This window comes from Glycine max, chromosome 19 (genome assembly GCF_000004515.6).
Source record: "Glycine max cultivar Williams 82 chromosome 19, Glycine_max_v4.0, whole genome shotgun sequence".
Taxonomy (NCBI): domain Eukaryota; kingdom Viridiplantae; phylum Streptophyta; class Magnoliopsida; order Fabales; family Fabaceae; genus Glycine; species Glycine max.
In genome coordinates this window covers 35075125-35091679 of record NC_038255.2, presented here as the reverse complement: position 1 = coordinate 35091679, position 16555 = coordinate 35075125, and the positions used below count along the sequence as shown (strand labels likewise).

Sequence of the window (16555 nt, the reverse complement as noted above, 5' to 3'; positions counted from 1 at the left end):
TATTAAATGATCTCATTGAGGTAAAGTAGGACAAGTTAAAAATAGACGTGTACAGGTCACCTTCACATAATTTTTCATGCTACACATTTCAGGATGAGTCTATGTCATTTAATTCTGTTAGCATTAGTGATCATTGACGAGTTTAGTTGTGATTGATACAATAAAAACTGCTTTAATTTTACATGTGGATGTAATCAATGGACAAGAATTTTGGAATATGCTAAAGGCATGTAATGACAAATTTTGAGCTCATAAAGTCTAACACATTCATAAGGATATAGTAATTTTGGGTCATACATATATATATATCACATAATTGAATGAATTAGGGCCATTATATAATTAGCAAAAATATTAAAGTGGTATAATCAACATAAAAGTATGGCTAAGGACATATATGTCATGAAAGACTAATTGTGTAGATACCATCAGTGATATTATAGTTTGATGAAGTACTAAATTATAATTATCAAATTTGGAGTAACTGATTACGGTTATCAATATAAGAGAGAAAACAACGCAGTTTCGCTTTTTCTCTTTATACTGTCATAAGAAAAAAATGACTCTCTACATTTAGAAGATCATACAACCAATCTTCTCATCAGTCTTTTATCATTATTCCATTATGGCTAATCTAGGTACGCTTCTGCATTTAATTTTTTTTTTATCATGAAATTAGGTTGATTGATTAAATCTCAACATTTAGAATTGAATCCCAACATGTACATCTCACACACATGTTTGTCAAATTCAAGTAAGGTGGAGGTTGAAACCGTGCGTCAAATGAAAATAATGGCATCGTCGTTCATAGATTTTTTCAAATTTGTGATACCTATGTTCAAGTTCTGGACATATACCACATTTTGGATCTGGATCGTACCCCTTGATTTACAAGCTTCAACGACGAAGGTTGTATGAGTGGCGCGAATTTGGGTAAGGCGTGGTTTTTCATACTCATGGTGATTGTGTTGTGAGCGGAAGACAAAGGTTTGTGGGTTGAAGGCACGATTTTGTAGTTATTCTGACCATCTTTAACCGTTATTATTCTAAATTAATTATTTCAACATTAAAAACTTAGCAAAACACTAGCAGTAACATTGTTAATGAAAAAATGAAAGAAAAGATGAAAATAAAACTTTCAACACATAAAAGACCATCAGACTTTTAAAATTTAATATATTAAAACTAAAAAAAATATTAAAACACAAAGAACCAAAATTAAAATTTAACCTAACTTTAAAGATAATTATTAAAATTAATAAACCTAAATTATATTATAATTTGTAATTAGACGAGAATTTAAATTTTGAGACTGAGTTTGCTGTAAACCATTTACTCAATGTCTAAAGTAATTTCATTGTAATTTTTAACAATTTTTAATATATTGATTTGAAATTAATATCATTAAAACATTGAAAACAAAGTATATTTAAAAAAAGGCTTTATATGATATATTTCCTTTTCAATTTACTACCTACAAAATATTTTTTTATTATTTAATATTTTTAAACTTTTGCTTTGCATATCTATTCTTAGTCTAAATAATGACGTAACAACATATACCAAATGTAAAAGTTTTAAAATATTAAATAATAAATAAAAAACATTTTCAAATAATAAATTGAAAAGGAAAAAATTACAAATATAAAAAATATATTAAGTCTTAGAAAAAAAAAGTGTGAAAAAACAAGTAACTGGTGACGAACAAAGTACGCAACAGAGACACCGGACACACCCATGGAAGAATCGTTGCTCTTCCTCAAACCTCGTGTCTGATTTTTCCACAATTACGTAATATAATAATACACTTACTTTTAAAAATTATTAATATTATTTAACTATATATACCAGTGTGTGCTGTGTATATTTTCACTTCCAGTTTCAGATTCAGATTTTCATTTTTGTCAATCATTGAGTCCTCATTCAAACATTTCCGCAAACTATAATCATTTCCGATTCGCCTTTTTTTTTTCCTAGTAACTTCCTCAAACGCTACTCACGTTCGAATCTCCCGCCGCCATGGCGGCCGCCGGAGCATGTCTCTTCTCCGCCGCGCTCTTCCGCCGTGAGCCGCCGTCTCCTGCCGGGAAACCGAGCTCCCACCGGATCTCGAGTACGACTCCGCGACTCGCCGTGTCGGTGGACCGAGTTCCGGCATCGACGGCAGCGGTGGAGAGCGGAGAAGGAAACGGTGCGGTGGTGAGAGAGAAGCGTATGGAAGAGAAGGAGGAGAAGGAGAATCGACGCATGAACGGTTGGAAGGAGTATTTGGAGCAATCGAAGGAGCTGATAGAACCGGACGGTGGACCGCCACGTTGGTTTTCGCCGTTGGAGTGCGCTTCCCGATTGGACTATTCTCCTCTTCTGCTCTTCTTGCCGGGTAAGTATTTTTTTTTCTTTTTCTTTTCAATTATAATATTTTACTACTATTTTATTTGTTCTTTTTTTTTTCCTCCTCTGCTTTATGGTTGCGCTCTAGTTTTGTTTTCTTCGTTTACTTTTAAAATAGCTCATTTAGTCAGGCGATTATGCGACCGCGTTTGTTGTATGTCTTAAATCTTTATTCACTTCCTGAAGTTAAATAATTTAGAGTTTATTTTTGTTAGTTTAATAAATGAGTAAATAGTTTATATGTTATCACCGTATACAAATAATTAAAAATTAATTTTAGTAAAAATTTAAAATAATTATTATAAAAATTGATAAGCTTACTTTTTTATAAAAAAAATTTGTTGACAAATAATTAAAAATTAATTTTAATAAAATTTTCAAAATAAACTTACCTACTACTTGATTCAAAATACTTTGTATGTGCTTGATTTCATATTAAATAATTAATTTTGAGTCTAAAATTAATTTTAAATTTATTTTTTTATGTTTAGTTTAAAAAATTTATTTTGGGTTTAAAATTAATTATAAATTAAAATAACTTTGATCTAATTTATATATTAGATCCAAAAATTTGTATTTAAATTTATTCTTAATTTAATTTTACAATAAAATATCTAAATATTAATTATGTAACTTCAAAATTAATTTTAGTTAAAATCAACTTATTCAAAATTAATTTTTTCAATACCGGTGAAACACACACACTTTGTACTTAGATGATGGATAAAAGTCACTTTACACTTCATATGTTATTTATTCAACAAATCTAACCCACTTTAATGTTGTCACAGCTCACAAGTCAGTGAAGTCACAACCGGACTGCTGAACTGAACTAAGCATGGATAGAGTTTCGTTATTTAAAAATTGAATAATTTACAATATAAATTATGCGTTATATAATTATCTTTATTTTAAATTATTTATTAGTTTAAAATTGTTTATTTGTACCAGAATATTTATCATTTTAAAATATTAATTATTCTTTATGATAATATTCTCATTTAATATCTCACTTAAATATTAATTAATTTATATTTATAATTATAATAAAATTAATTTGATAAAAATACTTTTGTTAAAAAAAATACTATTTTATCCTAGTCATAGTAATTAATATAATTAATAATATTTTAAGAAATATATATTACTTTAAGACACAAATAATATGGGACAGAAGAAATATTGTTTTTTCTGTATACATACATTGCAAAAATACTTTAAAATTATCTCAACTCCTGTTATTATTGTTACATTTTTCATATAGTTAAATGTTAAAGTTGTATTTATGGTCAGATCAGTTTTAACTAGTCTACATTCATTAAAAATGCAATTCAAGCTAAGCATGGCAATAGACAAATAAACCCAATTGGCAAAGATAATAGTAAAAAAAAATTGACAAAATAAAATAAGAGATTATCAATTACAAACGAATTAGAAATATATGTTTAAATTCACTGGGATCGACCAAATGGTGGAAATTGAAGTAGAATGCTGCAAACCTGTGCGACCATTATTAAAAAAAATAGAAATTTATGTTAAACCCTAAAAAATAAATCCCACATATTAACTCAACAAATAATTATCCTTGGATCATTATAAGTTATAGTCGGATTTCATTAAATGTTTTTTGGTTGCATACATTTTTGTTTTTAAGAAAAATAAGGTATAAGAATAATCTCTAGAATGCAGTAAAAAAAAGAATAATATATAAATTAAGAGTTTTCATAAATTGATTTAATTTTCATAAGAAAATAAATAAATTGATTTAATTTAATGCAAATTTTAAAACTTGATTTGAAAATTAAAATCAAATAAATTAAAAATTTTAAAGTATCATCATATAGATTTGTTTAAAATATAATATAAATATCTATTAGGTTAAATAAATATAATTTAACTTAATCATAACAAGGATATTAGTTTATTTTATTTAATAGTTCATTTTAGCAAGTTATTATTATTTTTTCAGTAATAGGCATCAAGCTACTGGTGTAGACAGAAAAATATTATATAGACAATGAGACAAACTTATTATTTAAAATTATTGAGTAGTTAGAAAAAAATATTTTTTGTTGATACGTATTATATATTTTTTTGATACATAGAAAAAAAATTATATGAAAATACCCAAATATAAAGACTAATGTCTTTAACATTTCTGTTTAAGCAAAAAAATGTGAAATTAATGCTTACATTTTTATCTTATATTAGAATTGTTGAGTAGCATTTTAAATAGTATTTTTGCGGTAATCAAAATTTATTTTATATTGTTTCCGTTCTAACTTCTAAGTATAACATTTATTAATTATTGCTTTGAATAAAGCGATACAATGCAATTAGTGATATACGATCAAAAACCACTTTCCTCTAAAAAGAATTCCTATAAAGATTGTGTTCAACATAGCCACTTTCAATTAGTGAGAGTGGGAGAGTGGGAGAGTGGGTGCTATTCCACTGGTTCATATACGATCAAGGTAACATGACTTTTTATTTTTTTGAAAATAGGTAACGTGACTAAGACTTCAAAAGATGAGACAAAAATAAAATAAAATAAAATTTGAAAGGCCTAAACATGTTGAAGGTTATGGTATTGAATAAAGACAAACACTTTAATTAGGCTTAGCTTCAGAGTTTGTAAAAAATTAGGACATCTCTCGTCCATGTCTTTTTGCCTGCCCCAGTAGTTTGTCTTATTTCGTCCCTCTTTTTTTATTGGTTAAAGTCTTATGTTGTCTCTAACACTATTATAAAATTTACTGCAGTAACATTATTTCTTAGGTATATAGTATCTATATTTTCTTGTATATAGTATCTATATTTTCTTGTTTGAAATAATAAGTGTAACAATGTCATTTGAAATGTATCTTACATTTTTCATTTATTTATATTATATAAATAATTTGATCCTTAAATTATTCAACTTTGTTTTACATTGGTCCCTATCAAAGAGAAAAAAAAAGTCGAAAATGAATTTGCATAATATAAGAAGTTTGGGTTAATTTTTATAATAACTAATATAAAAATGTAATTTTTTATAAACTACAGTTACTAATTTATGAAAAAACTATGTAGCTATTTAAAAAAAAAGTTATTTCTTTCAAAAAATTATGTAAATATCTATTTTAAATTTAAAAACATTACAAAAAACACAAACATTTTCCATATTTAAATTAAAAATAAAATTATAAGAAATAATATAAATATTTTCAGTCTCCCTCAGGTCTAATGAGTCAATAGTAACTTTTTATTTTCAGTCTAAGCTTCTACTTCAAGTTGCTCTTAGAAATTAAAAGTCTTACTTTCATTTATTATCTAGGTTTATTTTCTTTTTCTTGAATTTTTAGGTCACAGGTTCTTTTTCATTTAATTAGTCCTTTTTCCTTTTTTTAGCCTTTCAATTTGTTAGCTGGTATCTCTATCTCTTTGTTTGGGCATCTCAACAAGGTCAACTCAGTGGGTAGAAGGATTTGGATAATATACATACAGTGTTTAAGTTTGATTCTTATTGCCCCATTGAAAAAAAAAACCCTCTTTATTTGGGCTTCCGATATAAATATAAGCTTTCACATCATATTAGAATTTGAGTGGACATATGTCTAAGGGTATGAGAGAATAAATTAGTAAGCGATCAGCACTTGTCCTTCATTTGAAGGTCACAGTTGTCTTCATTTACTATGTTTTTGTTTTTTTTTTTTATTTAAATTTTGGTCTTACCTTTTTTTTCTGGGGCCATTCATTTAATTTCTAGTCTTTCTCTCTTGGTTTAATTTATTTGCACTTCACGTTTTTATTGGTTTAATACGGTATTGGAATTTGTGTCATCGTTTGTAGTGTTTTGGAGAATAAGCCAGTAAACTTTCAAATTAAGTTAGCATTTTATCCAAAATTGCTTTGATGCTTTGAATTCATGGTTCTCTTATTTATATGCTCTTTTATTTGTTTCTAACTCACTAATCTGAGATTTGTTCTACAACAATGATAGTTAACTTAATCGGCTCAAATATTTTTGTTTATCTATAAGTATTGATAATTTATCTATAAGTATTGAAATATCAAGGGATTTACAATAACTCACACCCCTTATAAGTATGGAAGATAGTATCAAGGGTTTTACAATAACTCTGCACCCCTTACATCAGCTCAAATATTTTAATAATACTTCTCAGTATTAATACCTTTTAATTCATTTTTTGATATGAATGTAACCTTTTACTTTAGTCATTCAATTAAATAAATGGTCAAAATTAAATTTAAATTAAAATATTAATTTTTCATGCATGGTCGTATAACTATATATTTCGTTCAATATTAAAAATGATTTAGTTGTCACATGACTATTTTAAAAAACCATATGTATCAATCAAATAAGATCTAATAGTTTATAATTATAATTCTTATTTTTCACAGTATGAAGTGTTCTTATTTAACATACTTCCTATATATACAATGAGAAGCTTATCTATTATTCATGTCATGATTACAAACAAGGTTACTCATAAATTTGTGTGAATAACTTGTACTCCAAATTTTGCAGGGATTGATGGCGTGGGACTTGGACTTATTTTACATCATCAGAAACTGGGGAGGTTTGTGTTCATTTAATTTTAAGGCCTAAGTGCACCAAATTTTCATTTTAGGAATGCACTTTTTAGGCGATTAGATGAATTTGAAGCCAAAGTGTATCTTCTAGCTGGATGGTGCTCTTGGGTTATTTTCTGATATGTGAGAGATACTTTTTTTTTTTTTCTCGAATGAAGGATTTTTGATATGTGGTGCTTGCATATTCCAGTCGCTGATCGGACACCGTTTACAGGTAGGTACTCTTTTTCCCTTGTCCCTCATTATACTAACCATTAGTTTATTATGTTGCTTTTGCTGTACTTCTTTAAAATGGTTAAGAGCATGTTTATTGTGTTAAAAATGGGATCACATGTTCTTTCTTCCTTACATTTTCAGAAAATTGATGTAGCCTTTCAGCAATGTATTCGAGCATAATTTATTGTTCTGTATACTTCCCACTTGCAGATCTTCTAAAAATAGTTGAGAGAACAGTTAGGTCAGAACATCAACGTTCACCAAATAGACCCATATATCTTGTTGGGGAATCTTTAGGAGCATGCCTTGCACTGGCTGTTGCGGCACTTAACCCTGATATTGATCTTGTTCTAATTTTGGCGAACCCAGGTAACTTTTAGTGATGAAGATAAGATTTATTCTCTTGGATTTTATTGTTCCAGACAATTCAGCACCATTAACATGACTGAAAGTAAAAGTTTAACTTTAGAGAATCTCCAATAGCCATGATGAACTACTAATTCACTGTTATATATGTGCACTGATCTGTAAAGTCTGGCAATTAATATTCTGACAAATGAAAGCTGTAAATGTTAGAGTAAGCCACATGTGAGTGAGTGGATGCAAGACAATGTTGAAGAAGTAGATCACACATTGAGTAGAAATTAGAATTTAAAATATACCTTGACTTGAGGGTTTAAGTCTTGGATCATTTTGGTGCTAACCCAAGTGTGTCATCCTTCTCATAAGCTTGGAGTTAGCTTATTGATATTTAGATGGCAAGTCTGATAATTGATGCTATCAAGCTTTAGCTTGGACATCGATGGCTGATGTTGTTTACGAATATGGTGGGGAATAGTGCTTTTAGAATGATGCCATTGATTGACATTTGACAATGGTATAGCGAAATATGAGATCCTTAGCTAGAGCTTTGAATGAATATTCCTATATAATATTCAAGTTGATTTTCTGTAGCTGCACATCAATTAAAGATGGACAAAAATCTCACCTTCCCCACCCAATTTGGCAGCTACATCATTCAGGAGGTCAAGCTTGCAACTTCTAACACCATTATTGGAAGCGTTGCCCAATCCACTCTCTCCTGGCCTGCCTAACATTCTCAGGTCGACAGAAGGTTTGTGTTTCTTGTTCTGAAGGCTATGCTTTTTTTTTTTTTTTTCTTTTTCTATTAACTATTTTCTGAAGATTCATGGCAGATGTGTTTTAGGTCTAAATTCCACCTTAAGAGCTCTTTTATGTCTTGAATACTTTTGCATCGTTATGCAAGCCAAAAGAAACTTTGTGTGTTTTGGTTCAGCTTATTTTAAGAATATAATATCTTATTTAGCTTCTTGAGAGAACTTTTTTAAAAATTCTGAAAAAAGCTCTCCTAAACATGCACCATATATAAGACATTAAATACTGTTGAAACACAACCTGATGATGAGGACCTAGTGAAAGACTCCATTTGTAGGTTGTTTATACTACCAGGCAGTTGTCTAAGTCTCAGCAGTGAGTAACTTTTGCTTGGTCAGTTGTAGGTTTGTAGTTGTTTTCAATGCTTCAAATCATAAGCATAATTCCTTTCTTATGTTTTTCTCTTTGAATCAATTGATGAGAAACATTCATGGATTTCATGTCATTTACATATAATTTCATATTATTTCCATTCATCTTTGAAGCCATTTATGCTCCATTGTTTTACATCGTATGATATTTTCATGGATCTATCTCGTTTTCTTCCTTTACCATATAAATGTTTCATGCCTTTGCTAGATCTTGTGACTTGTCTATGATTCTTTTTGTCATTTCCCCCCTTCTGCATTTCTTTCATGATATAATATTTAAATGGTGACTAGTGAAACAAGACTTTCCCATGTTTTGTTGCTTTTGCTTATTTTTAACTAAATATTTATGAATCGTAGTTCTTTAGTTAATTTAATATAATAAATCAGAAAGCACTTAACTTCAATGTCTTTTGCTAAGTTTTCTACTTCAAGATCCTTAAACACTGAATAATTTTTTAGGAAAATGTCATTTATCATTCATAGATCAAGGACCAATATACTGATTTTATCTTTTACAAAAGAAAATTATGCCTTTTTCCATTTATGCCTTCAACATTTCTTGTTTAGGTGAATCTCTGAGGATGCTGTTGGATAATGTGGTCCAAGGACTTCCTCTACAAAATACAGCTGGAGAGCTAGTGAAGGATTTTACTGCTTTCTCATTATCTCTGCCTGTAAGGTTCAATTATTGCTTTTGTTCAAAAAATAAATTGGAATAGCAGCGTGTGACTTTTTCTTTATTCTTTGAATATATGAAGCATTTTGTATGAGAAGTAATGACCATGCATGAGGCATATTCCGAAGAAACCTAAATTGAAAATTGGATAGCTTATTTTCTTTTCTTTCTTGTAACCAAAACTTCATAAAAATGGAATATGCTGGACTTTTGAAAAACATAGATTGACATGACTCAATTTTCTTTACTTTGTCTTCTTGGTGTATTAGAGTATTCTTACTCCATTGTATTGACTACTTACTGTCAGTGTGCTGTCACCAACTGTAAGGTAGTTACAGTTACTAACTATAGTTATTTAGTAACTGTCAGGATAAGTTTACAGTTGAGAGTTAGTTACAGTTGAGTCTCTCTATATAAAGAGATAACACTGTTGATTTTAACCTTGTCTAATCTTTTCAGATTAATGATAAACACTATTTTACTTTTTTCTCAAATTCTATCATGGTATCACAGAGCTAGGTTGCAATCTGCCACACATTTTTTGGGGATTTCCTCATCTTCTTTATCTTTGATTTTTTTTTCTTTCAATCTCTTCTTCGTTTTCATTCTCTGCTTTTCCCCTCCTCCTCCACCTATCTCTGCCGTGCTTGCGGTCATGATGACTACTCCGGTTACCACCGGTGGTGGCGGTGGTGATCCTCCGCCAAACGGTGGCCATGTGCAGCTGATTCAACCTCCATCAGTGAACACAAACTTCAATCAGGTCATTATCGAGAAGCTCAATGCTGTGAATTATCTCTTCTGGAAATCGAAGGTTGAACCTGTGATTTGTGGCCATCATCTTCTCCATTTCATTCAGAATGATGTGCAGATTCCGGCGATGTTTGTGATGATTGCTGATCGTGATGCTGGTCACGTAACTGAAGCTTACCATGCCTGGGAGCAACGAGATCAATTGTTGCCCTCGTGGCTTCAATCCACCATTTCTGCTTCAATGCTTTGCAAGTTCATAGGTTGCACAAATTCTTGGTCACTATGGGACAAAATTCACAATTATTTTCATGCTCATACAAATGAGAGAGTGAGACAGCTGCGTACTGATCTTCGCCAAATCTCCGTTGAAGCTCAATCTGTTTCTGATTTTCTTTCTGCAATACAAAATATTGTTCACTTTCTTGTTTCTATTGGTGATCCAATTTCTGTGAAAGAATACATAGACATCATTATTGAAGGTTCTAAATAAACTACTTCAGGTAATTTATGTTCCTGCTACTAGTCAGTATACAGATATTCTTACCAAAGCTTTGTCCCCGAGTAATTTTGAAGTGTTCAGGGCCAAGCTCACACTGTGTGATCCCTCCAATTCTTCTCAGTCTCACCCACCATGAGCTTGTGGAGGGTATTAGAGTATTCTTACTCCATTGTATTGACTTTTGCTTACTGTTAGTGTGCTGTCACCAGCTGTAAGGTAGTTACAGTTACTAACTGTAGTTAGTTAGTAACTGTCAGGATTAGTTTACACTTGAGAGTTAGTTACAGTTGAGTCTCTCCATATAAAGAGATAACACTGTTGGTTGTAACCTTGTCTAATCTTTTCTGATTAATGATAAACACTATTTTACTTTCTCTCATGGTGTTAAGCTTGTGTTTGAACTTTCCCATCATTTACTTTCAATATTGAAAATCTATCTTTGATTGAACTCTCAGGTTCTTGCTGATATATTACCAAAAGAAACACTTGTGTGGAAACTAAAGATGCTTAAGTCTGCTTCGGCTTATGCCCATTCACGCCTTTATGCTATCAAAGCTCAGACTTTGATTCTTTGCAGGTTCATTCTCTGACATTACACATCTTATATCTGTCACAGACTCATAATTTGAAATCTCATGTACTTTGTTAACTTTTCACTTCCTGCTGGAATTGAAGTACATCTTATAGTTAGGCTTCAATGTAGGGAATCTGTTAACTGAAGAACTCATGATCTATTAACCAGATTCTGATCAATTGCTATGGGTTAACTTGGACAATAAATAAAGCTTAAATGATAAAAGCAGTTGATTTTATCTGAAAACAAGATTGCATTATGATAAACATGAACCTAGTGGGATTTCCCATTCCTGACTGCAATTCCTTTTATCTAATATGTGCATTTACTTAAACTGAGTAATGAACTCCCAGGGTGGATGCTAAATTAATCCCACCTAATATCGCATATACACAGTTTATTTTCAAGTGTATGAACTATGAAGTGAAACTTACTTTTCCTTTTGCCCTTCTAGTGGAAATGATCAGTTACTACCTAGTCAACAGGAAGGTGAAAGACTACTGAAGTTACTGCCTAAATCTAAATGCCAGCTTCGTAAATTTGATGACAGTGGACATTTCCTATTCCTGGTATATATTTCTCGATTTCTACTTTTCTGCATGCATGTTTCTCCTGTGTTTGCATTCAGGCATGCATCACGATCCTTTTCATCTGATAGGAGAAAAAAGATATCAAATGTCAGTTGGAAGTTCAAACCAACCCTAATATGGTGCCTCTGTCCACTGCTAACAGGAAGACAGCATTGACCTGGTAACAATCATCAAAGGCACTTCATACTACCGCCGTGGCAAGTATCATGACTATGCATCAGATTTTATACCTCCAACACTTGATGAGGCCAAAAACATAATAGAATCAAACAGGTAAAAATAACAGGATGAATTTGATCGTATGAGCCATCAATTAAGAATAACAAGATACTTCATAGTATATATTATAAAGATAGTAGATTGCAAGGAGAGCTCAGCCTACTGCTAACCAGGATGAGTTGCTTGATAAGTTGATGTTTCAATGACTATATATATCTGGCGATTTTTCTTTGTTCATTTTTTATTAACTGATTGTAGTATAATCATTAATCAAACTAGATATAAGATTGACACCTTTCAATTGTAATGCTTCCAGTTTGTTTAACCTTATTGCAAGTGCTGTAATGCTCTCAACTTTGGAGGATGGGACGCTTGTAAAAGGCCTTGCTGGAATTCCTTCAGAGGGGCCTGTTTTGTTTGTTGGGTACCACATGCTACTCGGATTAGAAAAAATTCCCCTGGTTTCTCGAATTTTTTTGGAAAGGAATATCCTTCTTCGAGGGGTAGCACATCCCATGATGTTTATGAGATCTAAAAATGGAAGGTTACCAGATTTATCTTCTTTTGACAAATTCAGAGTTATGGGTGCTGTCCCTGTAGCACCAACTAACCTCTTCAAGCTCTTTTCTTCTAAGTCTCATGTCCTATTATATCCTGGAGGGATGCGCGAGGCTCTTCATAGAAAGGTAAATCCCAATAAGTAAACTCTTTCTATTGTAAGTGAGTTTCATCTTTCACATGAATTTGACTACTTCTAAGGTCTTTAACTTGTATATACCATCCTGGGCATTAATGCAATCAGGGCTATAAATTTTGGAAAGAGCATGCGAAAGTTACACGATTTGAATGAATTATCAGATATCACTATTGTGTGTTTTAAATTTCATTTAAGAAGAAAAAAACAAAGAGAAAAGGGAAATTGCATGAAATATCATAGGTTGTAGGTATGCTGGAGAACAAGATCATTACTTTCCTTTTACAACAAGCAAGCCATGTTTAGATAAACTATTGACCTTTAGTTTCTTCTTATTGGTTTCACTTGTAGCTTGACACTCCAAGATACTTAAACTTGTATTATAGTCTCCTATTTCCCCCTCTAAGCAACAATTTATGCCCTTCCTACTAAACTTATATTCCATATTCTCCATATTATTTCTACTTGAGCAAAATCCATGTGCTTCCAATTATTACTTTCCTTTATTATCATAAAATTACTCAAACTAGTTGACTGTGAGGTGATATTTAATACATTGGAGTTACCATGATAGTCCCCTATGATTTTTCAATCAAATGCTTGCCATTCAATTTGCCAATGCCATACGATGAATGCAGAGTTCTGAGGTGGAACATCGAGTGTAGACATATAAGATGTTGGGGTATCTTTCAGGTTTTAAAATAATCAGGCATAAACAATGAAAGCAAATGCATATTTTATCATTCTCACATTCATTACCTATTTGGAAACACCTTTTCATGAAAAATAATCTCTTTTTTCAAAAGCTCTCCCAGGAAACTGCAAGGGGGGGGGGGGGGGGGGGGGGGGATGTGATTAATATTCAAAAGTAAAAATGAAACACACACTTAATATGAAATTTTTTAGGATTGGTTATTTTTTAGGTTTGGTTATTTTTTAGGTTCACTTTATCTGTGTCTCTGTATTTGTGCTTTGAAATGCACCGGAGTAGTTTAAAATCTTCAGCATTGTAATAATTCTCAGGGTGAAGAATACAAGTTATTCTGGCCTGAACAATCTGAGTTTGTAAGGATGGCAGCAAGATTTGGAGCTAAAATTGTACCTTTTGGTGCAGTTGGAGAAGATGACCTTGGTGAAGTAAGTTTTGGTCTTTTCTGTACCAATCCTTTTCCTTTACAAATCTATTATGGCATGAAAATGCTTGTATCAGGAAAAGAGTGACCACTTGTTTTTATGAAAAGCATAATTCAAGTAAACTACCCATATTTACAAACTTTTCTGTATGAACTTAGGGATTTAATTGTGCTTCGCTGTGAGTGAAGTGCATTTATTTTCACTGTCATCCAAAGTTTTACCACATCATTAAAGATTTTGACTTTGCAGGTGGTTGTTAGCATAGTCAACTCAAGTTATTTACATAAAGTGATAGCACATGATTGGAATTTTTTTATAACATTGATATTGGGTAAAAAATAAACTGTGTGTGTGTGTGTGTGTGTATTTGCATGTGTTAGAGGGCTGAGTAATTAGGAAAGGCTTTGCATTTCGTGGGGCAGCAAATGTTATCATTATTTTAGTTATTCAATGGTCCTAATTAAATATTTAGAAGCTGACTTTTCCATATTTTGTACCGATCTTAGGGTAGCTACGGCTCTACAAGTAACAGAACACTCTTGTTAACTTAATGCATGAATATGGCCATCTTTGAATTTCATTTTCCCATGATCTGTGGATGCCTTGGACATGGATTGACCATAACACATCATATCACATTGGTCTTTTCAGGTAGTTTTTGATTATGATGACTTGGTGAAGATTCCTTACTTTAGGTCGGAAATAGAAAGCCTCACAAATGAGGCTACGCAGTTGAGGTATCTTGTTTGGTGTTGTTTTTCTTTTATTCTTACCAAATCATGAAATATAACGTTTTGTATATGCATCTTTGTTGTCATTTTTTTCCATCTTCTAATATGTATGTATATACATTATTATATATCCGTTATATATTGGAAATCCAGGAGTGATGCTGGTGGTGAGGTGGCAAATCAGCCAGTGCATATGCCGTTGATTTTGCCTAAAGTTCCTGGTCGGTTCTACTATTATTTTGGAAAACCATTGGAAATGGAAGGTATACTAAATGCATATTTACAGCTTGGTATGTCCATGAAAAATGGTGCTAAAAATGGTTTTTCCTTCTTAAAATTAATGAGATATTTTTGACAGGGAGGAAACAAGAACTGAGAGACAGGAAGAAAGCTCATGAGATTTATTTACAAGTGAAATCTGAGGTAGAGAGATGTATTGCTTATTTAAAGGTGAAAAGAGAAAGCGACCCCTACAGAGGTATAGGGCCTCGACTATTATACCAGGCTACACATGGTTTTGAGTCAGAAGTTCCAACATTTGAAATTTGATTGTTTTGCACAAAAAATAAGGCAATTTTCTAATTGGTTCTGAGGCTTGTTTTGCATTCCCTAGGTTAGAGGCAAACTATGAATATTGCCAGTAGTTTCAGGATTGTTTTCGGGCCGAAAAGGCATGATTTCTTAATAGAAACATTGTACAATTTTACCAAGTTTAAATCAATAAGAGATAAAATACAAATAATAGATTATTGGGGAAGGAGAACAACTACCGAAGTTCTATTTAAAAGAGATTTTCTATTTTGTGTGCATGACACATGATAAAAAATTCTTGGGTGTATCAAATTCCACTCGGTGCAACTGAAAAAATTAAAATTTGACAGAGGTCTACGATTGAAAGTTTTTGGTAGCATATTTGTTCTTGTATACCTTCGTATGGTGTCCATGGGAATGTCACTTGTACTTGTAAAATAGACAAATATTATAGTATTAAAGGTTCCCTCCATCTTCTCTCCAGCAGCATCCTAGACCATTGGAATCACAAAAGTTTAGTGCTCCCTGCAATGTATTTTTTTGGAAACAGAAACAACGTAATTATTTAGTGCTTTGTCCCCATATTATTAAAGATTATAAAATAATAATGAAAATTAGCAATAAAAAGAGAATTGTTAGCACCAAAATATTTTTTGTTTTGGCAATGAACATATCTTTTTTTAGATAGATTCGAGCATTGTTTATTTTACAACAAATTTATTTGACGTCTTATTTTTTTATTTATACCTTATATATTTTTCTTTTTAATATCACAGTACTTAATTTATTTTTTTTCTTTTCCTTATCTCATCTTTTTATATATATATATATATATATATATATATATATATGCGGAGAAGCGGGGGAAGATAAAAGAGAGTGGGCAAGAAGAGTTGGTATTTTAGTCTTGGATAAATTATAAGTCTTCCTTGATATTCAAGGAAATTAAACATGTTTTTTTTAAAAAAAAATATATATATACACAAATACATAAATGATGTCATGTGTGTTAATAAATTTGATTAAACAAAAATAAATTACGTTTTTTTCCTCATAAATATGAAAATATTCAAAATTTATCATGCAAAAAATAATTATCTATTTTTTGTAGTCACAAAATTTAAATATTTTACTTTTTAACTAAAAGTTAGGTTTGAGTATTTTCGAACTTACATGTATGTTATTATAGAAAGTATCAAGCAATATAAAACAATTGAAAAATCTGATATTTTCTACGACATACATGTGAGTTCGGATGTACCCGAACCTAACTCTGGATACATAACTGATGTAGAAAAATTAACCTAACGGTGTCTATAACAACATACACATAAGTTCACATGTATCCAAACTTAACTCTGGACCAAAAAGTAACATTCAAATTTTACGAGGGCAAAAATT

At 31.1% G+C, this 16555-nt stretch overlaps 2 protein-coding genes and 1 non-coding gene across 6 annotated transcripts; all 3 read left to right on the top strand.

Annotated features, from left to right (window-relative positions):
• Positions 1-1681: 1681 nt before the first annotated feature.
• On the top strand, positions 1682-15362 carry LOC100811435 (acyltransferase-like protein At3g26840, chloroplastic). 2 transcript variants are annotated; one of them, XM_003553922.4, is made up of 15 exons: positions 1682-1791; positions 1978-2380; positions 6926-6977; positions 7149-7204; positions 7417-7575; positions 8216-8320; positions 9321-9427; positions 11137-11258; positions 11710-11824; positions 11988-12118; positions 12381-12750; positions 13782-13895; positions 14544-14629; positions 14777-14886; positions 14982-15362. In XM_003553922.4, the coding sequence occupies exons 2-15, from the start codon at positions 2020-2022 to the stop codon at positions 15170-15172; spliced, it is 2079 nt and encodes a 692-aa protein (XP_003553970.1). In that variant the 5' UTR covers positions 1682-1791; positions 1978-2019; the 3' UTR covers positions 15173-15362. The 2 variants fall into 2 exon arrangements, with proteins under 2 accessions (XP_003553970.1, XP_014627298.1); XM_014771812.3 differs by lacking the exon at positions 1682-1791 and having other exon boundaries at positions 1865-2380.
• Positions 9434-11155, top strand: LOC102670220 (uncharacterized). 3 transcript variants are annotated; one of them, XM_006604114.4, is made up of 2 exons: positions 9434-10192; positions 10301-11155. In XM_006604114.4, the coding sequence occupies exons 1-2, from the start codon at positions 9893-9895 to the stop codon at positions 10670-10672; spliced, it is 672 nt and encodes a 223-aa protein (XP_006604177.1). In that variant the 5' UTR covers positions 9434-9892; the 3' UTR covers positions 10673-11155. The 3 variants fall into 3 exon arrangements, with proteins under 3 accessions (XP_006604177.1, XP_006604176.1, XP_040868403.1); XM_006604113.4 differs by having other exon boundaries at positions 10289-11155; XM_041012469.1 differs by having other exon boundaries at positions 9434-10682; positions 10763-11155.
• Positions 15363-16301: 939 nt separating the features above from the next.
• Positions 16302-16424, top strand: MIR10444 (microRNA MIR10444). The gene has a single exon (NR_161746.1). It is a non-coding gene; the product is annotated as a microRNA MIR10444 (primary transcript).
• Positions 16425-16555: the final 131 nt, after the last annotated feature.